This window comes from Pezoporus wallicus, unplaced genomic scaffold (genome assembly GCF_028554395.1).
Source record: "Pezoporus wallicus isolate ANWC-B61680 ecotype Strahan unplaced genomic scaffold, APGP_CSIRO_Pwel_v1 contig_4046, whole genome shotgun sequence".
Classification (NCBI taxonomy): Eukaryota; Metazoa; Chordata; class Aves; order Psittaciformes; family Psittacidae; genus Pezoporus; species Pezoporus wallicus.
In genome coordinates this window covers 330905-358475 of record NW_026638285.1, presented here as the reverse complement: position 1 = coordinate 358475, position 27571 = coordinate 330905, and the positions used below count along the sequence as shown (strand labels likewise).

At 46.9% G+C, this 27571-nt stretch overlaps 1 protein-coding gene and 1 long non-coding RNA gene across 10 annotated transcripts in view; both read right to left on the bottom strand.

Annotated features, from left to right (window-relative positions):
* Positions 1-92: 92 nt before the first annotated feature.
* On the bottom strand, positions 93-16854 carry LOC130599656 (uncharacterized). Its single transcript, XR_008972277.1, has 6 exons — positions 16279-16854; positions 15323-15405; positions 15158-15236; positions 11228-11487; positions 7265-7526; positions 93-964 (listed from the first exon to the last, which is right to left on the bottom strand). It is a non-coding gene; the product is annotated as an uncharacterized LOC130599656 (long non-coding RNA).
* Positions 16855-16863: 9 nt separating this feature from the next.
* GLYR1 (glyoxylate reductase 1 homolog) overlaps positions 16864-27571 on the bottom strand; it is a 44539-nt gene continuing 33831 nt past the window's right edge. For 6 of the 9 annotated variants that reach the window (XM_057410322.1, XM_057410328.1, XM_057410330.1 and 3 more), the window contains 9 exons: positions 26327-26409; positions 24938-24992; positions 24325-24405; positions 21511-21606; positions 19601-19699; positions 19006-19119; positions 18240-18289; positions 17611-17737; positions 16864-17052 (listed from right to left, as the gene is read on the bottom strand). In XM_057410322.1, the coding sequence (XP_057266305.1) occupies positions 17011-17052; positions 17611-17737; positions 18240-18289; positions 19006-19119; positions 19601-19699; positions 21511-21606; positions 24325-24405; positions 24938-24992; positions 26327-26409 (747 nt within the window). In that variant the 3' untranslated portion in view covers positions 16864-17010. The remainder of the gene's footprint in view (positions 17053-17610; positions 17738-18239; positions 18290-19005; positions 19120-19600; positions 19700-21510; positions 21607-24324; positions 24406-24937; positions 24993-26326; positions 26410-27571) is intronic. The other 3 variants (XM_057410326.1, XM_057410325.1, XM_057410327.1) reach the window with 3 other exon arrangements.

The window sequence follows — 27571 nt, the reverse complement described above, 5'->3', positions numbered from 1 at the left end:
CAGGGAAAACCACACTTCAGTGGTTATCTTCACCCTTCTGCCACAGGCAGAAGAACTGCACCATCAAAACCAGCTCTCAGCACAATGCTCTCATCACAAGTGATGCCTTTGAGGTGGGGAGAAGGCCTACCAGAATTCAAATATCTCTGGACTTTTAAGAATATGCAAACATAGTTCCTTAAATTGAAGCACTGCATAAGAATATTATCTATTACACTTGAGCTTGACAGAACAGCACTCAGTCTTAGAAGACCTGTCAGTCGTTTTGGTGTGTAGAAGTGTGAGGTGAGTATATTTATTACAGTGCACTTTATTAAATTGAAATGTAATTAGATGTACAGCCAGAAGACATCACTTATTTCCTCTGCACAGATAGTCCATACAGGCACCAGACTGACAAACGAAAGGAACTGAAACAGAAAAACATAATAATTGCATTTTTTTCAGGATATTTTACTGTTGGCTAAAAAATACCAATTCCACAGTCAGGAAAGGAGACCACCTGAGGAAACATGAAAAACTGAGGAGAAAGAACACACTCCTCAAAACAGACTGGTCAAGGAACAAAATGTAAGCAGTTAAGAATGAGCTTCTCCCACCCAATGCATAATAAATGCATACTAAATAATAATAAAAAATAGAAAACTGATAAGGGAAGGAAGCAGATTGCTACAATGAACAGAATTACCTTGATGACCTGCAATACTAGCAAAGACAGGACAGAAGAGTAAATGAATATTTCTGTTCCTCTTGGCAAGTGGTCATAATGTGTTCCTATCACAGGATGCTGAAATACATCTACATTTTCCAGGAACTCTCAGGCCAGCCAACACTGGCTTTCAGTAAATCTTCAAACTCTTCAGAAGGTGTCAGGGCTGGCAGAGAGATTTGTAAAGGAACCAGGAGGACACATGTAACTGTACAGCAATCAGCCTGATGCCAACTGAGGAAAATAATGGAAAAGCTGAAAAGTGATTCTTTAATTACTATATCACATGATGGTAAGACAGAGCTTGTACAAATTACTTCTTACACTTGCATTAAAAAATATCAAATTACTTTAATGAGAGCTATTTTCTATAACCCCACTTTGATTGGCACTGTCTACTAGACCATGCCTGAATGCTTGATTAATACACCAGAACAATATCAGAATAATGCACACTAAGTGGGTTAAAACCCCGTAAAAATGTCCATGCCACAAACCACAGACAGAAAGGGAGAATCATTGCTGAATGGGTATTGCTAGTGATCATAGAACCATAGAACCATAGAATAGTTAGGGTTGGAAAGGACATTAAGACGATCTAGTTCCAACCCCCCTGCCATGGGCAGGGACACCTCACACTAAACCATCTCACCCAATGCTCTGCCCAACCCAGCCTTGAACACCACCAGGGATGGAGCATTCGCAACTTCCCTGGGCAACCCATTCCAGTGGCTCACCACCCTCACAGTAAAGAACTTCTTCCTTATATCCAATTTAAACTTCCCTTGCTTAAGTTTTAACCCATTACCCCTTGTCCTATCACTACAGTCCCTAATGAAGAGTCCCTCCCCAGCATCCCTATAGGCCCCCTTCAGATACTGGAAGGCTGCTATGAGGTCTCCACGCAGCCTTCTCTTCTTCAGGCTGAACAGCCCCAACTTTCTCAGCCTGTCTTCATACTGGAAGTGCTCCAGTCCCCTGATCATCCTTGTGGCCCTCCTCAGGACTTGTTCCAACTTCCAACAGTTCAATGTCGTTTTTATGTTGAGGGCATCAGAACTGTACATAATACTCCAAGTGAGGCCTCACAAGGGCAGAGGGATCCTTCATCACCCATCTTGTCTGGCAGGCTGGCAGAAGGCAAGCATTTGGCATTTCAATCTGGCTGAAAATTGACTTGCGTTGAAAGAGAAGCCCCATTTGCCGCTGGTGTCTCAGACCTAGCTGGAAACGGAAGTTGTACACACTCAGGCTGAAACCAAAGAATGCATTTCTTTTACCAGGCAAAACAATAATCGTTAGAATTGGGAGCAAATCCTCCACACTAGCAGCAGAAATGTTCAAGCTCCAGTCAAATGCTTTCTCAAAGAAAAACTAAAACCAGCCCAAATGATGGGGCTTGCAATCCTAGGCATGGGGAGATGCAGCGTGATGCTGAGTTATTCTGACCACCTCCCACACTGGCTCCAGCATTTTGGAGGTGGTGTTTGCTCTAGGACCATAAATCATTTTTGCACGTGAGGCATGTGAGGCTCAATCTCTCCATTTTCACCAGCTGCTTAACCTAGCTCTTCCTCATGTCTATTTGCACATATGTAGCAACTCAGCATGTAAATGCAGCATTTTGCCTGTCACCCGTTCAAGCTTTCAACCTCCCCAGCTAACTTTCCATCTGCCTGTAAACCCATCCAGTTATCTAGCTGGCCATGTGGACAGATTTATCCAGCTCTCATCTGGTGCCACTGCCCCCACCCCAAACAAACAGCGTCCCAACAATGAGACATAAACTTCATTCCTATCTCTGGGCAATGAATCATCTCACATGAATATCCTTCAGGTGAATCATTGACCCTGCTGATAAGAAGCCAAGAAGTTAAACATTCATTTGCCCTGCTTCTACTCTGACACCATGATTTTGAGTGGTGGTAGAATTTGGCTCTAATTAGACTGTAGGAGAGAGAAGCCAGGACACTTTTTATGTCCCGCTGTTCACAGCCATCAGGACAAGCAAAACACCTTCTGCAAAGATTACCAACACACAGAACCAGTTCTAGCTCCCACCTCAAATATGCCATATGGGTGCCTGTGCTCTCCTGCACACCTAGGTGCTCCCTGATCCTAAGGTGTTGCACATGTGCAATGAATCACTGAGAGGACAGCCAAGGGATGGTCTCCATGTGCACCCATACACAGCCTGGATAGAGAAGACAACACATCCTTACTCATGACAGACCATCAGTCCTGCAGAGGACCCTTACTCTATGTGGAAAGATTTGAATTGATACTGTAGGAGCTCTCCTCATCCCAATTTGGACAAAATTTCCCCCCAGATCTTATTCCAGGTAGACAAGAAGCATCAGATTCTAGCTGAAGCCCTCATGCTCCCTCCTTCAGGGTGAAGGTACCCTTGGCAGTCTGGTGTCAGCATGCAGTAGGGATGAGGGTGATACCAGCCTGTGGGACACACAGCAAAGTTCCCTGCAGCAAGTGTAGCACAGGCAAAACTGTGCTCTTGCTTCTGCCAGTGATTTCCCCATGGGAAAAGATGTCTCCAGAGGAGACAGGAGGAGATGGAGGTGGTGCAAACTCAATTCTCACTGTACAGCCAAGGCCAATCAATGAGATCTTCCCTCTCATTGACCAAATCTGGGAAGGAAGTGGATGTCTCCAGGAGATGATAGCCCACCGTGTTTTGGGAATGGTTAATTGAGGGACCTTCAGTAGAGAATAGGTGGTTAGGAGACTACAGCTGCCCATAGCAAGTAGCCATTTGCATATGAGTCTCTGTGTGCAGAGTACTTGGATTTGAAGCATTCTTATCCCCTGTGGCTTCACCACAGCCCCTGGCTGATGGAAAGGAATGGGTCCTTTTGGAATGGTGCTTCTATCTCTTTTTCAGACATCCCCAGGCACAAACAGGACCCAGAAGGCTGCCCAAGTTTCTGAGGACTCAGCACCACATCTGCACAGTCTTACCCATTGTACATGACTCCCATGCCTCTTAATGCAAGGACAGCAGCAGGACCAGCCAGCAATCCTTCCAGATCACTAGACAGGAAAGAAATCTTACTGCGTTGAGGTCTGAGCCTTTCCAATGAGCCTCCCGCACTCAAAGGATCTTAATTTTTCCTCAGCTTCTCTCTTACCAAAGAAGTAGCAGCAATAGTATCACTGAAAGAGCACCCATAACAGTCTCTTTCCCACTTTGAGTGGGGGCTTGCAAGGTCTTGTTAACATTCCTTAGTCCTTCTGAACACTAATTATTTTGTTGAGTCAGAGCTCAATCTGGAAACACATGTGCTTTATTAAAAATAGAAGGCAGCTGTTTCCAAACCACAGAAGCACGAAATGAATGCCTAATACTTTACCTAGTACATGCTTTGTCAGAGCATTCCCCCACCTAAACAGACATTGCCTCTCACCAGCCATCCCCCAAACCTCCAGATATTCAAGCACTCTTTAAAGGCTCTGCAGTAGGCTTTCCCTCTTGACCCAGCTTTTCCACTGCTTTAACACTGCCTTGTTGGCTTGCTGAGACACCAATAGCTCTGTCCTGGCTAAGCCATAGACTGAGGATGTGGCCCAGCACTGTCATATTCAGGCAGAGTACATATGAATTCATGTGTTCTGCCAGGATTGAATGTTTACAGGAATAAAGCCAATGCACATCTCAGCCTCACACCTCCTTCCTGGTGCAGCAGGGTGCCTTGTGCACAGGCCTGTTGCTGATTGATGCTCCATGGGAACAGGATATACTGGGCTCTTTCTAGCTCCAGTCCCCAGGGACGCACATGCATCCTCCCCTGTATCCTGAAGCTGATTACACCATCCTGCCATGATCCCTCCATTCACTGGACTACTGTACAAGAATCAAGCAAGGACAGTCTCCTGGAAATAAGCAGCAAACAGGTTTCCCTCCCTAGTGCCCCACCCCAGGAATGAGAGCCAGGTCCTGAAAATGGGGGACACAAGAAGGAACAGCAGCTCTGCTATAGCAAATACCTGGAGACCTGGGCATTTGCTCTGCCAAGCAAGTTGCTTTCAGAGGCAGGAGGCCATATATGAACCTCTGCACCACCTCCTCACTCCTGCTGACGATCACGGATAATGGGACCAGACAGGCGTGAAACTACACTTCACTGTGACTCTATGGAGCAAACACCCAGCTGTCAAATCAGCTTGCCTGCTGCCATTTCAGATAACACAAGCACTGTCAACCTGGGGAGTGGGGGGTAAGAAAAATCCTTTTCTCAATCCCCAGGCTTTCTGTAAGGAGGCACAGGCCCCATTCCAGGCATCATGGGAAACTGTGCCCACGCAGCATTAAACATTCCTGTGTGTGAGCAGCATCCTTTAGGACTACTGTAGTGCTTAGTAATATGCATAAGGTTCTTACAAGGAATGTATCTTTGTAGCCTTGGTGGAGACCACTGTGGTCTGAATTTCAAAATTAGTTTTGTGCCTTTTAATATGAAACAACATGAGCAGCAGGAAAGGCAGAAAACATTATCAGGAAAGGGGGGAAATAAATTGTGGCAGCTCCTGTGATAATGGGAAATAAAGGGTTAACATTGTGCCTGCTTGCTTAAGCAGTCGCTGTGCTTGGTGAAGCAGAACTGTAGGAGTCAAAGCTGCTAGAATGGTGAAGCAGAATTGTAGGAGTTACAGCTGCTAGGTAGAATTGTAGTTAGATAAGATTCATAACTTAATATTTAATACATTCTTCTTCAAATAGTATTTTTAGAAAGAAAAGGAACAAAAGATAGCCAGAGTAACAAAATTTACAAACTTGACAAGTTTCTACTTTAAGATACATAAAACCGGCTTGTACCGAACCTGAGGTTTGGACAAGAGCCGAAACCCTATTGAGTCTCCGTGAAAGCAAGAGGTTACTCGCAGTGATGAAGAGGAACTACAGGCCTTCATCCTCACGACCCCCTAACAACCACCACCAGGAGGCACTGCGCAGGCGCACCAATGGGACAAATGCCAGAAAACTAATTATAATACTAGACGGGAATAGGTTTTGCATATGTATTAGGCGTGAAGCAATCTCATATTTAGGTAATCATATGTGCCAACAGAGTGGCAAAGGGGGGCACGCATGCTTTTGGAGGAGAAACCCCCATGCGCCTCAGCGCTGAATAAAGCATACCTACTTTACAACTCTAACGAGTTGTGGAGTCAATCCGCCTATCACCTCTACAAGAGCAGATGGTAAAGGGCTGACTAGCCAGGCCTCCAGCCTGGTCCCTCCAGTTTGACCAGCCACATAATGCTGCTGGTAATCCCAGCCTGCACTAGAAGCCCCTCCTTGGAGGCTGCTGTAGGTGTCTAGATGGCTGGAAAGGGCTACCTGCAACTGGGTCAGGACTCCCACTCCACAACAAGTGGGTCCTGGAAGCCCCTGACCCACCCCATGAAATCTGCCAATGGGCAGCTGGTGAGAGGCTGATTTGCTGACAAGGTGACCTTGACCCCCTACTAAAAGCCCACCTCCTGCAGTGCCGTGGGGCTGAGGCCGGTTTGGCACCTGGCTCCCGTCTCCTCGGGGCCGGACCTCCAGGACCGGCTGGGGCTGGGGCTGGGGCTGGGGCTGGGGCTGGGGCTGGGGCTGGGGCTGGGGCTGGGGCTGGGGCTGGGGCTGGGGCTGGGGCTGGGGCTGGGGCTGGGGCTGGGGCTGGGGCGGGGGCGGGGGCGGGGGCGGGGGCGGGGGCCGGCGCTCCCTCGGGGGCCGGCGCTCCCTCGGGGGCCGGCGCCGCAGCCGCGCTCCAGGAAGCCTAGCCCAGCACCGACACCCGATTACGCGCTGCTACTCCGCTGCCCGCCGCCCAGCGGCAGGTGGGACACCCAACTCTGTCCTGCGCTTCCGGGAACGGAACATGGTGCGGGCAACGGGGTGAGGCCAAACACGGCTAACGGGGAATGTGGGAGAGCTGGCAGCGCCAGGCTGCAGTCTGGGGACGTTCCCTTCTCCCGGGTCCCCGAGGCACAGCCCGTTATTCGGTCTGAGGCTCAGAACAGGGCAGCTGGAGCCAAGGCTGCTGCACTACTGCCCTCTCCCACCTGCAGGCAGGACGCGGCTGCTCTGGCAGCCACAGGGGCTGGGGTCAGTATCTCCATGCTCCTTTCTCCACCCATTCCTCCTGCAGCAGAGGCAGCCAGTGCTTCCAGAAACCTGGAAGCCCTTCCTGTTGCCATGCACCCACCCGGCTCTACAGGCTTGGTCCCACTTATCCCTCTTGCCGACCAGGCTGTGGAGGAGAGATGGTGCCATGCTGATAGCCTGCATCTAAAGCAGCTGCATGAAATGATGGCATCTTTTTCCCGACTGAAGTGTTGCCATGCTCTTGCTCTAGTTTGGGCAGTGTTACCCACCCTGCAAGGGCAGCCTTAACTCAAGGCTCACAACCAGGGTTATAAAGACCACCTTGCTCCCGGGCAATGGCCTGCATCCTCCAGTCAGGGATCAGCAGCACATGGCTGCATCTCTCTTCCAGTCTCCCTTGCTGGCAGGGGTAGTCTTGCTGCCCTACAGGTCTATAGGTCACTCACCCAGATCAGCTCTGAGCAGAAATTGAGATGATGAGCCAAAGCCCAGACCTGGAAAATGAGATCCAACACTTCCTGAGCCAGCTGGCAAGAAAAACATTCTTTGAGACCAAATGGGCTATTGCTGCCTTTGCCATCTTCCTCGTCTTTGTGGGTGAGTGGATAGCTCAGCATGAGGCATATGCCAGATAGCTTCTCTAGATGCTGGGCTTGGCAGGCAGCTGCCCTAATACCAGCAACTCATACAGACCCCAGCAGCACAGCCCTGGAGGAAGAACAGAGTGTGGCCACTCCATTTACATTCAGCAGGCAAGGGCAGCAACAACAGCAAAGTACAGGGGCCCAAAGGAAATATATACCCTGTGTAACCTCCCCTGGTCGCAAGACCACTTTCATAGCTATGCCACTACCTTGCCTAATGCTAGCACAGATCAACCTGTCTGGGCTTGGATGGCATTTGTGGGGTTGCCATACCCTGTGTGATGTACATTACTTCACCCAAAGTGCTGCAGTGCTAACCAGAAAAAAATGGAAGCATACAGCCAAGAGGGTACTTGTTGAAATGCAGGGTGCTAAAAAGGAGACACGGAGGCTAATACCAATGTAACTGCCCACTTTTCTCCAGGGACTGTGTTTCTGCTGCTACTCCTGGCACTGATCAACTGCTGCTGCAACTGTGATTCCCCAAAACAATGCAAGGTGATAAAACCCAATCTGTTCACACAGGAATGATCTGGGACACACAGGATCTCCCAAGGCTGCAGCCTGCCCTGCAGTATCTTTGTTGCTTGTCATAAGTGGGGAGGTTCATGGAGGCAGAGGAGAAAAGCGGACAGAGCACTGGACAGACCCTGCTCTCCCCTGCAGAGACACACTCCGTCTCAGGAGAAACACAGCTGAGCCACCTTGTGGGGACGTTCACACAGGGAAGGTGATGGGCAAGAGAGAACAGGCCTGGACATGCTTGGGTAGGTGGAGACATGCCCAGGAGGGAGGGAGGTACCTGAGCTGGATTAGAAAGCATGGAGACCATTTTAATTCATGTGTTCATGCATGTGCAAACTCATTCCTGTCCTCTTTAAAATGACACATCCTTTTCCAAAACAACTAGATTCCCAGAAGCAAAGTGGGCATAGACAACCTGGCAATACAGCCCTAAACCCACCTCCACCTCATGGCTGGACAAAACTGTTCTTGCTGCTTCCCTCTCCTGCTCCTACAAATCAGAATCTTTCCCTGAGTGCCGAGGGCTGCTCAGCCACTTCCATCCTCCTCTACATGGCTGAATGTGTATCCCTTACATGGTACCTGCAAAGCCATTCTAGGCTAATACACCCACTTGAGTCAGGCCACTCCACAATCCCTGTAAGATACTGTACTTGCGGGCAGACTTTTCAGCTACAAGCCACAGATCATCTTTTGCTACTGCAGCCAAAGTGGAGAAAAGGAGTTCCCCCATGCAGAGCCAGTAGTCAGGGGAATCGCCAGGGAATGAGGGCAAGGAGAAAGATTGCTTTCCCTCCAGCTAGAAGCTGGAATCCTTTTCCAAGCTCACAGTTGCTGATCAGCAAAAACATGCTGTGCAGCATCCTCACACTAAGATCTCTTCTGGGATGACTATGAAAGAATGACTGTGAAAGAATGACTATGACTATGAAAGAATCATAGGCCCAGCTGTGATTCTTTCAGGGGTTTGGGCTCTGGCCCTTCCATTACAGGCTTAATTTCCAGCAGGAATGAAAGTGAAGAACAGCTGGCTGAACACCAAATCACAGAATCAACCAAGTTGAGGTTGGAAAAGACCTTTGAGTCCAACCATTGTCCCAGTGTTAGTAACAAGTGACATTGTGTGTTGAAACAGTAATACAAAGAGAAAAGATGATTATATTTAAAAATCTGTTAATCAGTAGAGGGGTTTTATGTATTAGGAAAGTTTAAGAACAAGCTGAAATTCTTCTATTGTGTATCTTAGTTACTTTATAACTAAGCATTACAATGGTAGCTATAACGATAAGCAATTAACATAGCCATATATGGGAAAGCGTATATGGGTGGATTTAGGGGAGTATTGTGAAACTCTACCGAAGCAGAACTCACAAAAGTACCAGGAGTAGTCAAGTGAAAATAAGAGAATGCTGGCGTCCACATAATGCTTGGGACATATCCAAGGAACAAAAAGTGAACAGGACAAGCTGAGGAAGACTTCTTACTTCATCCGAGGAAGACTCCTTACCTCATCAGGACGACCACCAGAGGGGGGCTGCGCAAGCACAGAAGAGGCTGATGTTGTAATAGACTGATGTGGCAATTTTTGATGCATATGTATTAGTCAATGATGTAATCTGTGTTGAATATGTATTAGCTACAAAATTCTTAGTGTATAAATTGCGAGCGCGATGTGACGGGGTTGAAGCCAGATTCAGGCGCATGCCCCTGGTTTCCCAGTGCTGCAATAAAGCACCTCATATAACCATTCTGGTGGTTATGTGTCAGTTCTTACGCTAACACCAGCACTGCCAAGGCTACCTCTAAACCATGTCACTAAGGGCCTCACCTACAGGGTTTGTGAATACTTCCAGGGATGGTGACTCCACCACTGCCCTGGGCAGCCTGTTCCAATAGCTGAACACCCTCTGTGAAAGAAATTGTTCCTAATATCCAGTCTAAACCTCTCATGGCACAGCCTGAGGTCATTTCCTAAAAGGGGCAGTGTGCAGACAATGTTCTCACAGGAGAATGGATAATCGGTACATAAACTCTGAAAATCCTGAAAGATAAAGCAAGGCATGAGAGGCCCGAAGAAGCCTAAACAAGCAAGATAAGAAGCAGCTGGATTTCACCGAGTTAATGAGAACTGTGGAGTGTTGGCAAGCTTTTGAGGTCAAGTTCCCACACCTGTGTTTAACCAATTATATGCTAGTTGCAAAGGGTCTTCAAGACATGTATCCAATCATAATATGCCAAATCACCCTAAGTGCATATAAGAAATAGTATTTAAGGGGTTAAGCCTCTGTAATAAATGGCTTTTTGTCTGATCATATTGATCTCTGACTGAGTCCATATATATTCTGCAGCAGGGCAGCACAAGGCTCTGAAGATGCCTCAAAGCACAGCCACAACATCTGGGAACCCTTTTAGTCCCTGTAGAGACATTTGGAGCATGTCACCAGTGAGCCAGCTTCCTTTATGCGCTACATCAACTTTAGAAACAATTTACCTCCCTCTTCCCAGAGGACACAAAAGCATACGGAGACGAAATTGCTGTGTGCAAAGCAGCAGTGGCTCCCTCCTCCCTATAGCCTTTGTAGAAGATGCTTGGGGCACCAAAGAGAAAGTTGCTTCTTCATCCTGAATATTAGCAATGCATCCAATTTGAAAAGCATCACCCCCTTAGCTAGCATCCTTCAGTCCCAAGTAGAGCCAGGTTTTCAATTGGTACAGTCCCTCTGTTTTAGGATGATGCTTTGTGTCTCCCTAGATGATCCCATGAGGGGGCAAGTCACCCTTTTTTGCTGGGACATATACAAGAACAAGAACGGTCTGATTCTGTCCAGAGAACACCAATTCCAGAAGGCAATACCCTGAAAGGCAGCAAAGCACCTACTTGTGAATAGGAGTGGTAGGTGCATACCTTTCCAATGTTCCTATCATAGCTGGAAGGCAGAATTAGGCCAGGCATGTCAGGTGCAATGCCAAGCAAGTCCTGGCAGTGGCAATACTTGAGCAGACTGGCATCAGCACACACAAATACCTGCAGTTTCAACTCCAGATCCAGGAAAAAATTACTGTATCTTTACATTTAGCCTTAGCTGAGCTCAGCAAGTAGACTTTCTTGTCTGCTCAGTGCAGAGATGCTGGGTGTGGGATAGTGCTCACTCTCTGGGACTACTCTGTGGACAATGCAGAAAGAGCTGGCTCAGACTGAGATAAGAGACAGTCATAAAATAAACTTTATTACTTTCTTACTACTCTACTGCTGTCATTAGCCTGCTGCAGTGATGTTGCTGAAAGATGCCCAGCAAGTGTCTTCTCCATCTTAGTTCAGGCAACTAATTCCTTCTTGAAGGGCACATAGAAGCTGAGTAGCTGAGGCCCATGGACCAGTGTCAGTTCCAGAATCAGCATCGTCCAGGCAGCAGTAACTCAACTGCTAGACCCATCAAAAGCAGATAGCGAGAGGATCTAAGCAGTAGACCACTATCCCCTGAAGACCAAGTAGAGATTCCCTGGGAAAAAGAAAGTTGCCCCCAGGAAAGGTTTCATTCATGAGAACTATAGCTTCCCCAAAGGAAGCTGCTAAAAAAAACAGAAAATAAAAACCCAACCCAGGAAAAGGCAGTCTATTTCATTTGGCTGCAGCTGCACAGGAGTGTGTGCGTGTGTCCTGGGCTCAGCTGCAAAAGTTATTTTTCTTCTTCTTAGTAGCTGGTACGGTGCTGTGTTTTCGACTTTAGTCTGAGAAGAATGCCAAGCAGTCACCAAAGAGTGTGGCCCACAGCATGTATGAGTTGCATTTGCAAAGGGAGGGGTGGGCTGTCAGTAGTTATTCCAGTATTAGTCTCGCTGGGCTGCAAAAGCAGAGCCTTTAGGGCCTTCTGAACTCAGAGGTTTAGTGGGGAAAAAGAGAGAGACTTTAAAGTCTTTTAATCAGTGGACCCTTGTTTTATCCTTCAAATCAAGGGGTACCAGCCCAGGGCATTGGGCCAGCCTCTCGTGCTGAATGCAACACAAATTGCTGTTGCTCTGTTCTGTAACAGTAACCTTGTCAGTGTCCGGTAGCAACTAACCACTGTCACCCAGCAGTCCTCCAGACACAGCATCAGAGCTGTGCACCACAGCTGGAATAGGGACAAGTATTCCATTTTGCACACTCCTGCCCTCCAGAGCTGAAGAACAGCTATTTTCATCAGAAGAAAACAACACAGACTGGGTTGCAGGCTACATCCCCATCAGCAGGAAGCTGAGTTGGAGAGGATGTGGCAACATTAATTGGATTGCACACACTAGTGTGAATTAAAAAAGGAGCCTCTTCAACACCCAGGGTGGGTTAAAGAAGAGCACAGACAGCTCCAGAGAGGTTTATTAACTATAAAAATACTCACTTACAAGAAGCTGTTAATGGTGAGCAATTCCACATATGCACGAGCACTTTCTAAGTGGAGAATGGTCTGGAACAGAGCAAGGGTTGGTAAATAAATACTCAGGGTCATGACCACAGCTAGTCATAAGGCTAACTGACTGGAATCAGTAATAAGTCTGTGTCCTGGGTTCAGCAGTAGCAGTCATGTTTCTCCTTCTTGGTAGCTGGTGCAGTGCTGTGTTTTGACTTTCGGCCTGGGAACAGAACTGATAGCGATGCTTTGGTTTGGCCAAGGACTTTATGAGCCTCATGCTCTGCCAAGGAGGAGGGGAAGCCGGGAGGAAGCAGAGACAGGACACCTGACCCAAACTGACCAAAGAGGTATTCCATACCACAGCACGTCATGCCCAGGATGTAACTGGGAGTTACCCAGAAGGGCTGGGAGACTGCAGGGTTGGAGGAGGTATCGGTCAGTGCTTGGTTGGGCTGAGGGGGGCAAGTTATCGGTCGGCTGGTGCTGAGGTGCTGTACTCTCTTCCCTTGTTATTTCCTTTATCATTATTATCATTGGTGGTAGCAGTAGTGATTTGTGTTATACCTTAGTTACTAAACTGTTCTTATCTCAACCCGTGGGAGTTGCATTCTTTTCGATTCTCCTCTCCATCCCTCCGGGAGTAGGGGGAGGGAAAGAAGGGGGGGGAGTGAGCGAACGAATTACCTGACTGGGTTTAAACCATGACAGTTCTTTTTGGCGCCCAACGTGGGGCACGAAGGGTTGAAATAACGACAGATTTGACTGGATTAATAGTCACTCGTCACAATGCTGATTTATTGGCTCTCAGAGTTGTTCTTGTTGATCTCACAGCTTCATAATGTTGTAACTTACTTAGAGCCGGTATTTGCTGTGTTAGTGTTTATCAAGTGTGGGACTTGGGCTAAGGTTCTTGTCTCACTGTGCTTTATGGCAATGGCTTGTAATACGGGTGGGCTCCAGCAGCAGGGCGGGACGGATGTGGCCGTGGACTTTTACCTGGCCGTCCGGCTGCTCTTCACCGTCCTGGCCCTCACCCTACTCTCCATCTTCGTGAGGCTGCGGGGAGCTGAGGGGGAGCGGCCCCGGGAGCCGGCGGCAGCCGAACCGGCCCGGGAAAGCAGCCCCGGGGACCAAGCGGCGGCGGGAGCGGGGCCGGAGGCCGCGAGGGGACGGCTGCCGGTGGAGGAGGCCGGGGAGGTCGAGGAGCGGAAGGAGGTGGCTGCCGAGCAGACGGAGAAGGCGGCGGAGGAGCCGAGCCCCGCGGCCGAGCCGAGCCCGGTGGCCGAGCCCAGCCCCGCGGAGGAGCCGAGCTCCGCGGCCGAGCCGAGCCCCGCGACGGCCGAGAGCATTCCCCGGAAGCCGCCCGCCGAGCCCCAGGAGGACGCAGGAGACCACGCAGCATTTCCCAGCAAGGCAGAGGAGGAAGAGCTGGACTCAGGAAAAGAGAAGCTGGTGGTGGGAGAGCCGGCAAGCACAGCGGCTACACCAGCCCCAGTGACAAGTACAGCAGCATCGTTTGAGAGTTCTGAAGGTTTTGAATGGCCTTTAGGTAACCTTGGGACCTGCCTGCTGATTGTGATGGGGATCAGCATGTTGGCACACACACAGGCTGTGTGCAACCCACCACCATTTTGTCTGATCTCAAAAGTTAAGCAGACTCAGGTTTGGGTCTTGTCTGGGGTTAGACAACAATATAGAGAGACCAAGAGATTTTCCCCAAGGCTGGACAGTCATGAGTGGCAGGGTGTGTGGGACAGTATGGGCAAGTATCTAGTCCACTGGGCCCCTCCAGTGCTTTGGAAGCGTCGGAGATGGAAGGCAGCTGTATGGAGTCCCCAGCAACAAGCTGCAGAAACTGCTGAAGGGGACAGTGAATTATTTTGAGCCTGGTGGGCCCATGGCACTTCAGGCCATCAGAGCAGAGATGCAACATAGAGATGGACTCATGATCGAGGGGTGGATTTAGCAATGGACACTATTGCCCAGGTTATTCACGAGTGTGAGCACTGCACACAGTCTCTCCTGCTCTGAAAGACTGTTACAAGAGATGGAGCCTGGCATCATGGACCAGATGGACGCAGCAGCTTTATAGCTACTGGTCCATGCACTTAGATAAGAGTGATGGTATATTGAAAATGTGGGATCTGAGCATGAGGTGAATGGTATGGAATAAGGGGTGGATAATGTCCTGGGTTCAGCAGTAGCAGTCATTTTTCTCCTTCTTGGTAGCTGGTGCAGTGCTGTGTTTTGACTTTCGGCCTGGGAACAGAACTGATAGCGATGTTTTGGTTTGGCCAAGGACTTTGTGAGCCTCATGCCCTGCCAGGGAGGAGGGGAAGTCGGGAGGAAGCAGAGACAGGACACCTGACCCAAACTGACCAAAGAAGTATTCCATACCACAGCACATCATGCCCAGGATGTAACTGGGAGTTAGCCGGAAGGGCTGTGAGACTGCAGGGTTGGAGGAGGTATCAGTCGGTGCTTGGTGGGGCTGAGGGGGGCAAGTTATCGGTCGGCTGGTGCTGAGGTGCTGTACTCTCTTCCCTTATTTCCTTTCATCATTATTATCATTGGTGGTAGCAGTAGTGATTTGTGTTATACCTTAGTTACTAAACTGTTCTTATCTCAACCCGTGGGAGTTGCATTCTTTTCGATTCTCCTCTCCATCCCTCCGGAAGTAGGGGGAGGGAAAGAAGGGGGGGGAGTGAGTGAACGAGTTACCTGACTGGGCTTAAACCATGACAGTCTGCTATTGCATCAGCCCCCTCTCTACCTTACTTACATCTTTCATTAGTCATTAACAGACATATTCATCAGTCACAGCCTGATATTCATTTGCAGGCTCTATTACCACCTGCAACCTGTAATATTAGCATGCATTAGACCAAGCACAGCACCAAGTGTCCTCAGGGAAGGAGGCTGCATCAGTAAGAAGGCCGGCACTAACCTAGTCAGGATCCCCGCAATCTCACAAAGGGATGGAAAGGAACATCACACACAACATAGGCCACATATGCCCAGAGCAGAGGTCTATGCAAAAAAAAAAAAAAAAAAAAAAAGCACCAAACAAACCAAACCATAAAAAAACCCTCAAAACCTCAAAGCAACATGCCTATCTCTTAGTCTCCATCCTTGGATCTATTCAAAACATACATATATATGCATATACATATAATATGGTCTTGGGAGACCAGCTTTGGGTGACCCTGATTAAGCAGGGGAATTGGAACAGGTAGACTGCAGAGGTTCCCTTCCAAGCTCAAACATTCAGTGTCTTGTCCATTTGAACACAGTGCTCTCGACAGCACTTGGAAAACACCAGGATCCTGGTGTTTCGAGGAGGTTGGTGTGCCTGCAATCTTCACCTCAGCACACACGTAGGCGCCTTGGTAAGGTACTTTAGTGAGGAAAGCCACCAGAAACACAGGCTGGGCAGACCTAGCTGGAGCCAAGCAGGACACAGGTGATGCTTCCTCATCACTTAACAAACAGCTCCATGAGCTAACCCAACCCAGCCTCAATACCTGCAGCCTCTTCTGAACATGACCATCAAGGGAAGTCTGAAAAGTACTTCAGGCAGTACTTGGGTGTCACTGGACCGAGACTACACAAACTAGGCCAAGCCTTCAAAGAGCTGCTCAACTCTGCCCTCAGAGACCACTACTCTCCTCCCAGTAAGACAAATAGTAATCTAGCATGCATAACTAAGAACAACCACTCACTCGTAAGAGAGCACATAATCTTTGATACTCTTTCATTCTCAGCACTGACAGCCCACAGGAACATGGCAGGTCTGATTATCTTTATTTTACAGTTTCCAAAGCCGAGAAGGATGAGTTACATACTGTAGCATCCATAGGTAGGCAATAAATTGTAGAACTGTAATAGCCATGTGCTACTCACTTTGGGTTTAATAAGAGGATGTGAGACTGCACAGCTGTGCTCAAGGTATCAAGGCAATTCCAAAGGCTGGCAGTGAAAACAAGACACTAAACCTGGAAAAAAATAATTGGCGAAACTAGTGCGTCGGAAAAAAATTATATTATCACATTAATGCCAGGGGGCAGGAGAAGGTTTAAAAAAAACCCAAAACCCAACAGACTATCCCCAAAGGGGAATCAATAGCATGGACAGAACAGACAGAAGAGGGAGAAGCTTGGGGCTAGTCATAACCACATCTGGACCAGATCACAAGAACATATTTCACTGCAAGGAAATAATACACTTTTCATGGTGTGTTAAATTACGCTGTCTTCACCCCTTCCCAGGCAGCTCACAGCCCAGCAGTTAGTTTCAGCACTGTGTGCAAATACAGTTAGTGAGAGTAGTCCACAGCTCCCCATCCCCTGTAATGGACTAGTGTAATTAATCAGAGGCTTGGAAAGTGTAAGCAACACAATGCATGTGAGAACAAAGACAGAAGCAATCTCTTGCCAACAACAAAGCATTGCTCGGTGACCTGCTTATGCAGCAGTCCCAAACAAGCTGTGTCTCAGGATACAATGACCCTACCCTACGGAGAGCCACAGGGTAGGTAGTGAGCCATAGCACTCTTCAGGCTGACCTGTGCTCAGCTGGCATATTTAAAACAAAGACACTGGAAGTGCTGTAAAGGCTTGGAGACTTCACAGAGAACTAATATGGCCTGTAGTTCCAGTAACTGGAGAAAACAGAGATCTGGAAAGGTAGAAGAAAAGCAAGTAAGTTCCCATATCTTTTGGGCCACAGCAGAAAGAGCATATAATGCATGCATGACAATTGAGCTTTACAGTCTTACACACTGCAGCACTACACTGCAGAAAGGCAGATGTGCTGCTGTTGTCAGTGAATAGGCTTGGAGCACAAAGTTACTTGCTCGAGGTGGCAGCCAGCTCAGCTGCAATGCTGATACTGAACATTAGTCTGTTGGAATCTAGTTTGCTGAGGTCTCCATGCCTCCTCTCCTGTAACCTGTCATTTTCTCACAAAATCAGTCTCATGACTGAGGACACAAAAGCATCTACCTGCTCTCACCTAGTCACTAGTTCAGGAAAGACTTCTGCCACACTACTACACTTAGCCCAGCTGGCTGTCTGCTACCCAGTGCCAGTCAGCTCCCTGGCTCCAAGAACATTGACTCATCACTGTTTTCAGTTTATATGTAAGTTGTACCGAATAACATCACATCAGAGTTTTAGATCCGAGGTCCTCTCAAAACCCAAAGTTTAAAACAAAGCCCTTTTTCTAGGCCATTACCTTATCCTTCAGTTGCTGGCAAAGCTGCAGTGAAACTGTGAAGAAGACAAGGGCATCATTTAACCATGGGACAACACATTCCACTTTATGGACATGGCTGACTTCATACCGCTGGTTGCCAAACTCACTGGAGTGGGGAAAAAAAAAAAGAGCACAGCTTCGCACACAACAGCACAGAGCATAAAAATCAACTGTTGTCTGTTCTCACAGCGGAGACTATTATGATTTCTACTACATTTAAAAGAAAAACTGGCAAAGTTAGAGAATACAAACTAAGAGTGTTAAGTTAGAAACTTTATCAGTTTTCAGAGAAGCACAAAAGACAGAAATGCAAACAGCAATGCCAATAATGTTCATTTTGGACACCTCTCATCTCTAGACAAACTCATGGCACTGTATAGATGGACTGTATCCCGAAAAGTCACATCTTTGAGCAGGCCTTTAAGACCAAGTCATTAAAGAAGCACTGTTAATGGGCACCTGCGCTTTCACAGGCACAGCTACATCAAGTGACTGCATAGCTGCTTCATTTAACAGACGCTAATATTAAAACTACATACAGCCATTTGAATCTCATCCTCAGCATACTCCTACACCTGTTACACAGCCCTTGTAGTGACTGTACTTACAATATGGCTCCAGGGTTGTGTAAAATGGACCCTCCAGCAAGCTTGACATTCTAGAAGAGAAAGAAAAGCATTTAACACTGTAAACAAAGGACACTTAAGGTTTGCATTTTCAGTAGCCTGACATCAAGAAATGCCTATGCTGTATCTGCCTGAATACTCCATTCATAGGGAATCCATGACATTTGATCCCTTCATGAAAAGGGATCTACACAGTCACCGAGTCCATCTTAGCTAACAAAAGTAAGATGAGAAGATCCAGAAGAAAAACAAAAGAGACTTTTAGGACAAATATCCTTACAGAGGAGTGCATTTCATAGAGCTTAAGAGTTTAATTCTGTTTTCACAACATACCATGCTGACCCAAACACAACAGGTAAAGCAGAAAAGTATCCATCAAAACTGTTCAGAAAACCAAAGATGCTACTTTAATGTAAACTGCAGTAATACAATTATGCCTTTCCAAAATTACACAAAATTATAAATTATTTTGTAAGATAAAGCATTACTTGGCAAAAAAATGCCAAAAAAAAATTACTGGTTTTCTCCAGAGCACCAATATTTTCTTCTGGGTTAAGTGTCCATGCCCCAGACTAGATTTAGAGTCAGTATTCTGTCTGCAGCAGATATAAACACAGACACTTCACAGCAGGTAGAGTCATTTCTGTATCATCTTCTGCATACCACATTGCACCATGTAACAGTGCATCCTCACAGTGGTACATAGGGAAGGGTAAATAAATTAAGCTTAAGAGATAGCAGGTGTCACCTTGGTTGTGCCGGGCTGCAGCACATGAAGTTGGTAGACAGTCAGGCACAGCTTATTGAGGTTAATATAGAAATTCACAAGGATGTCTGGAGGCAGAGCAGGAGTGAACATTTTCTGGTGAGAAAATAAGCAGTTTCTTTGTCAGTTAAAGGACCATTATTTCTAGTGCTGGGAAATCATTACCTTTTTCTAAGCCATACTACAGTTACAACATAGTGAGCAGGACAGGAAAGAAACAAAGACTAGGTAGCTTGCATGCAATGTTTGCTGCTCTTGCTGCACTTGACAGAAATGGTGTATGCATGATGGTGACAAAGAGGATGGAGGTAGCATTCACAAGGGCAAATCATCCCCAGACAAGATTCCTGGGAAGAAAACAGAACTTACTCTCTAAGAAACATAGTCTTCATGCCCAAGTCATCTGTTTTCCTACAGGAAGATTCAGAGAAGCCGAAAATGTAGGGTTTTCACCTACTTCAGCTCTCTTTCTGCCTCAGGAAACACTTGGAAACTCATTTCCACCAGGATGCAGCACAATATCCTAACTGGTGCATGCTACCAGACTGTATGGAGAGCTAGACCATGACACACTTACTGCGAGACCACTGGAGGCAATCTCTGGTAGAGTTAGAGTGGCTGGAGTGGTAAGCCGATTTCGGGCTCTTGAGAGCTGTAACATCACAGCATCCATAAGCTACAAGAAAACATACAGTACACTGCTGAGTGGCAGTCCCTGGACAGCTCTAGATAGCATACTGCAGAATTCTACAACCTTTTGCAAGTGTTACAAAAATCACCACCAGCAATACCCACCTCCAGGAATTCAGGCACTTACTGGGAAGGGGTGGCTCCCACATAAATGCAGTTTAACTGTTACCACTGCCATAGACACCTGTGAAACAGGCAGGAGCCTTTAATATCAGGGACTGAAGAGAGAACAGCTATTGATTAGAAGAATAGAACATGAGATCAATTACTGATGCTACGGAAGCATCAACAAATTCATTATGCTCTTCTGAAGAGCATTAAGGAAAAACAACAGGCTGTGTTCTAGTTATCCCTACTCCCACATCACGAATACAACTGCTGCATGGGCCCCCTCATTCATAACCATCTATGAGCTAGGGCACTAGAGAAAAGAACCAGCTCATCGTGAGTTCAATCCTGCCAGAAACCACAAATGCTTATTCAGGCAGACTTCCTTTTCCATAAACAATGTGGGAAGCAACATGTCTCTTATAGAGCTCATAACTGCTAAGATGAAGGCATGTTATATTATGACTAATTTCTCATCCTGCTTCCACCCAAAAGGAAAAAAGTTTTATTTCTTAGTTTCTTCCTATTAGCAGCCCTTGCCATGTGGAGACTAAAGGGTTTAGCTTTCTCACATGTTATATTGTAATGGATTCTAATGAGTAAATTGAAGCTCTGGTAGCTTCAGTAAGCAATTCCAAGCAAAGGGCTGGGCTTTACTGCCACTCAGCAGCTGGTCTGTATCAGACCAGATACACTACTAGCAAGCAGTACTTTCAAATTGTCAGTCGCAAATACTAACAGCAATCTTTTGACAACTACCTTGTGTCTTCACTTGCCATAAACACTGACAGGGAAGAGCATAAGCTCTGTAATAACATAATCCAAAAAAGATCTAGAGAGATGCTTCCAGATTATCATCATTGGCAACAAAGCACTGACTGCTCATACTCACCAGGATGTACAGCCCTGTTACTAATGCTAAACTGGCATAGATTCATACCAAATATGAGGTCACATGGTGTCATGGTTTAAGCCCATGCAGTAACTCAGCACCATGCAGCCACTCACTCTCCCCTTCCCCCATCCCCTTGGACCGATGGGAGGAGAACTGGAAGAATGTAAACCCCACAGGTTGAGATAGAAACAGTCCATTAACTAAAGTATAATAGAAAACTACTACTACTACTAATGATGATAAAGGAAACAACATGGGGGAGAATATAAAACTAAAAAGGGAAGGGGGAAAAAAAACAATAAGCACAAGTGCTGCACAAGACAATTGCTCACCCCCCACCGACTGATACTCAGACCAATCTGAGCTGCAATGTGAGCCTTCCACATAACTCCTCCCAGTTTATATACTGGGCACGACGTGCTGTGGTATGGCATACCCCTTTGGCTGCTTTGGGTCAAGTGTCCTGTCTCTGCTTCCTCCTGTCTTCCTGTGTGCCTTCTCACTGGCAGAGCATGAGACTGAAAAGTCCTTGATCAAGGTAAGCATTACTTAGCAACAACTAAAACACTGGTGTGTTACCAGCACTGTTCTCAGATTAAAGTTGAAAACACAGCACTGCACCAGCTACCAGGAAGGAGAAAAATAACCCAGGACACATGGATACTCTGACATATCAGGTACAACTGGGGAATCTGTTTCCAGTACAAGACTCAAGACAGTAATGTACATAGACTGTCTTTGAAACAGCAAATGGAGGGAAGAAACCACACAAGTAGAGAATGCTTCCTCCTCACCTTGAGCACCTCCGAGCCTGTTTTGAACTGGTAGTTTACATCTCTGTTCATAAGCAGGTAAATAGCTTGGTTAACGTGATTTCTAGCATCCTGGATCTGCAAAGGTACAAACACAGTCCTCTTAAGGAAACACTCTGATTCACAGTAGGAAGTAGAGGTTTCCCTGATTATCTAATTGGCCCTAAGAAGATGGTGACTTCTCAAATGTTAAGGCCATTTCTGTCTAAGTACCAGACACTCATTAACACAAGTCTGCCACTGATGCCCAGCTGCATTACTGGGTTCTTCACTCAAGGACTGGAGATGCATAACAGTCTGATAGCTACAACCTGCATTGTCAATAAAAATATTGCTGCTGCTCTGAAGAAACACTGACATCATGCACTCTCATCCTGGGAGGACTCTGATCATGACTGCTCAGATAGAAATTCTCACTGTTGATGGTGAGCAGTCAGGTCCAACAACATGCATAATGATTTCTTTTTCAAGAATTATTGCAGCTAAAACCAATGACAAATTACATCAATAGCAGCAACAGTGAGCAACAAACACAGATTTCCAATATATATGTAAACTACAGTTGTTGAGATTGAGAGTTATGTCCAGCATCAAGAGGCTGCCATCATGCCACTTGTGTGGCACTTGACCAGGCTGAGGACACAGCTGGCTCAAGTCGCTGTCAAGCAAGACCACTTGTAGCCAGGAGACATTACCAAAGCAAGATTAATAGGTTATCCCACTGCTTTCACGGGAGCAAGGACAAACCAGAGGAAAGAAAAAAATGGCCCTGGGAGAAAGTGACTTGTGCTCAGTTCCAAGCAGCAGCACGAAAATTGAAAAAGGGTAGATGAGATTGTGCAATAAATGGAAAAGGCAAGCAGGGAAGCCTGTATGAGAAGTGGCTGCTGGAAGATGGATAACACAGCTTGGGGTATTTGTAGCGCGATACATCTACACTGCTTCCCAGCACCCCTAGATCACAGCTGAGCCTTATAGAGGCCTCCCTGCCATAGATCTGCGTACTGGTTCCTCCTCATCTAGAGCTCAGGGATGCTCTTACGAAGCGTAAGGCTCTGGAAGCTACAGAGAGAAGAAAGAGATGATAATGTCCACTGCCAAACTGCAAAGATATTCTGCAGGTACCAAGTAGGTCTATGGCATCTCCAAACATCACCTCCAGCCTTTATATCTTTCAGATGCTTCTGAGCAAGCTACATAGTTCCTGTTACTCAACTCAGCAGTGACAATCCTGCTATTATAAGGATTTGCTTCATTCTTACTCCACCTTGATTTTGCTATTTTCTAATCAAGTTTCTCAAAACTTGTGTGCCTGCACCTGTGTTCCTCAGAAATGTGCCTATAGTACAGTTTATTACCAATGGCTTTACTTTGCACAGAGGAACAAAACTTCAACTGGCACCACTCACTAAGGGAAGAAAACTCACAATACTTCAAGATACTAATTTTTAATTCAGAGGACAAAGATCACCACATAATCATGGTAAATGCTTCTGCACAGAAGCCCTTCAGGCACTACTAACACTACACATCTGAACAATATTAGAACACAACACTTGCAAGTAAATACAGGAAGGTATTTTCCATAAAAGCTGGTAGAAGCCTATCAACCAGGCAGCAATAGAAACCAGCCATAAAACAGGACGGGCTGAGGAAATTGGGGCTGTTCAGCCTGGAGAAGAGAAGGCTGCTTGGAGATCTCATAGCAGCCTTCCAGTATCTGAAGGGGGCCTATAAGGATGCTGGGGAGGGACTCTTCATTAGGGACTGTAGTGATAGGACAAGGGGTAACGGGTTAAAACTTAAACAGGGGAAGTTTAGATTGGATATAAGAAGGAAATTCTTTGCCGTTAGGGTGGTGAGACACCAGAATAGGTTGCCCAGGGAGGTTGTGAATGCTCTATCTCTGGCAGTGTTCAAGACCAGGTTGGACGAGGCCTTGGGTGATATGATTTAGCGTAAGGTGTCCCTGCCCACGGCAGGGGGGTTGGAACTAGATGAGATCTTAAGGTCCTTTCCAACCCTAATTATTCTATGATTCTATGAGTGTTATCACAGAAACTTCCTTGACTTGTTGTGAAGCATAAACAAACCCAGTCGTGCTTGGCATTAACATTTCGATTTTCTAGATTTCTACAAAGTTACCTGGTAGGGGTTTCACTCCACTACCAATGCAGTTACTGGAAACAGAACTCAATACCAAATGCACTAATCACCTAGAAAAATCTGAGCCATAGTGAAGCATGTGGAATACATCTTTCTCCAACCTACTCAGCTACAACAAAATAGCTGCAGGAAACTACATCTTCAAGATCAGGTCCTGAAATCAAGTATTTCCCAGCAAAACGGGGGGAAAGAGATTCAGTGTTCTGGGCAGCCGAAGCCCTTTAGCTATGCCACAAGAGCACAGTGTGGTGAGGTTTATTCTCAGCTTAAAGAAATATTTCTGTAAGAGAATGAGAGCAAGCTACTCAAAGTTGCTTTTTGCCCTGCTACCCTGGGTTTTACAAGCAGACACAAGGCCAGTACTTCATAGCCACCCTAGGCACAACTTTTGAAGCATTATGACTGCTATGCAGACATCCTTCAGCTCGCTTGTGTTTCAGGAACAAGCAGGTCCCACCTCTCTCCCAGCACCATAACTGAATTTAAATGCATCTGTCTCCTCCCTTAGTTTTTACCACTGGAGTTAATGCAGGATGGACGTAACCTTCCCTCTCAGAAAGCAAGGGGCTATAGCTACTGCTTGGAACGCACACATGCCACAGACGGGTAGACATCTAAAGTTAACAGTACCTGCTGCAATTTCCACTGCTTGTCTTCCCGAAATGCAAAGTGCAAGAGCTGATTATTTCTGGGCATTTTCAGACTAATGTCCTTGAAGAAAGAAATAAACGCATGAAAGCAAGCAATCCCCACATAAAGAGCATGAAGACTGCCAGTCCCCCTCTGTTCTGTCTCCCAGACAATCTTGGCAAGCTGTTTTCCGCTGCCCTGGCATGGCCAGAACCTCAGTCCTCCTACAGGAAGGTGTTAATACAAAGGGCAAGTTGAAAGGCATTTAGTGAATCATGCCCTAGGCAGGCCACACAAACTCATCTCATAAGGCCCATGAGGAAATGTGATATTAAACAAAGGCAGTAAAAGCCAGGAATCCCCACAGAAGTCGCCTCCACCACTCACCACAGAGTGGGGGTAGGGTGGTGTTAATGCTGGATCTTAATAAATTTCAGCAGTTGCTGAAACATTAAGGATTTAAGGCCCATTAGGGAAGACTGATAAAGAATACTTATTGATCACTGATAAAGCATAGTAAGAATGGCCTCTATCTTGAGGTCATCGAAGTGTGAAAAGGATGACTCCCACCCATTGATGGTGGTTTAAAGCAAGAAACACTGCAAGTACTCACAGCTTGACATAGTGCATCTCCCTGTAGTGTCAACACTCCTTTCACCTGGTCTGTGCTGAAATGAGAAGAAAGATCTGGGCAACACTAGTCACAGGAGGCAAGAGACATATTGAATATCAATCTAATGCCACCCCTGCCTGTCCCATATAGCTGACCCCCAGGGGTCAGCTGGATTATGCAGATGAACCACACACACGCTTTCATGTCCTGAGACCTTGGCTTGTGGCCAGCTGCTGTCATGTTCTTTTTGAGCCACCTCACTCTAACTGCCCTGACTAAAACATTATATTTATTTCTGATCCTATCCTTATTTCATGTATTATCTATCAAGAATTTGGCTGCTGTTACAAACAGCTCTAGCAGGCACAAACACAAGATATTAAGATTACTTACAGACACTGGAGTGCTAGGTGGCTCATATGGGAGTTGAAAGTTGCACGCACAAACAAGAAAAAAAACAAAAACACAAACCAAAAAAAACCCAAACCCCAAACCTTTTGAAAGGTTCTGCAAGAGGGCTTACATCTACAACGAACAATGGGGGAAGACTGAAGCACCAAGGGCCTTCAAGAACTCAGTTTAGCCACACCTTAAATTTTAATACACTAGGACAGAGACTCTTGATATCAACTAAGATCCACCCTGCAACAATAACGAATGAATACTAAAATCAACTTTAATATCTAAAGAATGGAACCTTCAAACCCAAAACAGAATCACTGCATCATTCTATAAAATGTTCACCACTCTGTTTCTAAGGACTAAGGTGTACTACTTTGCTTGCAACATCTGCCAGAGTGCAGCTATTCAGACCAAGGCTTATGCTGAAGATCAAAAAATGGACAGCTACTTCAGAAGAACTGCACTTCTATAAGCACCTTCCACACCAGATCTCAGTTTGCTTTGTGCAAAATACCTTTCTTACTGCTATTTTAGGGAGATTAGGACAGAGGTAAGATTTGTCCACAGTCAGAGTCAAAAACTGAGCCAAGAGCAGAATTCAGGTCTTTTAATTGCAACTCCCTACACACAGAATCAGGAAAACACCTCTTGGCAAAACTGCTGACAACAGCACACTGATGCAGCCCACCAGTGAGTGGTTGGTAACCAATGACTATGTTAGAGGTGTTGGTAGGAAATGGCACAAGTCTGGCTAAGGCAGCCCTGAAACACAGCTACAGACTGTTAACCTGCCAGAAGAGTCTTGTTTTCCTTAAGGCAAAAACTTGTATTAAATAAAACCCCTTTACTCTTCGGGTGCTGTAGACCTTTGCATCGGATGATAGAGGAACAGCACCCTGCACCACAGAGGAGAGCCCCCAGCACAAGGACAGCCCCCACCAAGCGGTCTGGCAGATCAGCAGAAACCCACTGACCATGACCACTTACCTGGATGTGCTCAGCACAAAGTTCTCCTGCTTGACAGCTCCTCCCAAGCCACTGGCAGGCAGGGCAAAGCACTGAGAAGCCTCCTGCCAGAGAGAGGACACAGTAAGTGCTGGAGTATTCACTGGGGCCCAGCACACCTCAAGCCAGGGACAAAGAGAAGAAACGCAGATGCCAGCAAGTGGCCAAATGAAGAGCGATCATCTTTGCAAGCCTCCTACAATCCAGCTAGCACAACACATGGATTTTACCTCATCCTCCTGTAGGACATACAAGAAAGCTGGAGAGGGGCTTTTGACAAGAGCCTGAAGGAACAGGACAAGGGGAATGGCTTTCACCTGACAGAGAGAGGAGATTGAGATGAGCTCTTAGGCAGAAGTTCTTCCCTGTGAGGGTGCTGAGGTGCTGACACAGGCTGCCCAGAGAAGCTGTGGCTGCCTCATCCCTGGAAGCGTTCAAGGCCAGGTTGGACAGGGCTTGAAGCAACCTGGCCTAGTGGAAGGTGTCCCTGACCATGGCAGGGGGTTGGAACTGGATGACCTTTAAGGTCCCTTCAACCCAAACCAGGCTGGGATTCTATGACAGGTGCAGACCAGGAGAAAGCTCAGTGCATGCAGCCCATGGCAAAAGGCCTTGTAAATCCCATGCTTCAGCTGTCACTCTGCATAGCCCAGCCCAGCCCTGCATGCCCTCAGGGCCATGGCAGTGGCCCTTTCTCATCATGCTACCTGCTCTGGGCTGCACAGTACAAGAACCATTGGTCCCTTACCCACCTGGGAAGGGTGAAACCCAGCCCTCCTTAGTGGTTGACAGCTATCCTTCAATCGCACTTTACCCTTAAATCTCTAACAAATTCTTCAAAACAGACACTACAGATAGAGATACTGCAGGCTATTGTCACCTGCTACTGAGTCACATCCTGGGTTGGCACTACAGCACTCTGACCTCTCCTGGCACCCACCCCCCTTACCTCCACATTTTTGTCCCTGCTCTGGCATCAACCAGGAACCCCCTCAAAAACCTCAGGGCATGAAGAAGCTGGGTCTGTCGGAAACTAACCTAGCAGGACAGCAGTGAGCTCTTGTGCACACAATCCCCTTTGGCCAGTTCACCACCCCCCTGCCTGGAAAAAGCTATACTCAGCAGCCCAGGCTCAGGTTGGATGAAAGGCGCTGCAGTCCTGGTTCAGCTGAACACATCACACCTCTGAAAGGGGCAGGTAGCAGCACAGAAGCAGGAATATTGGGT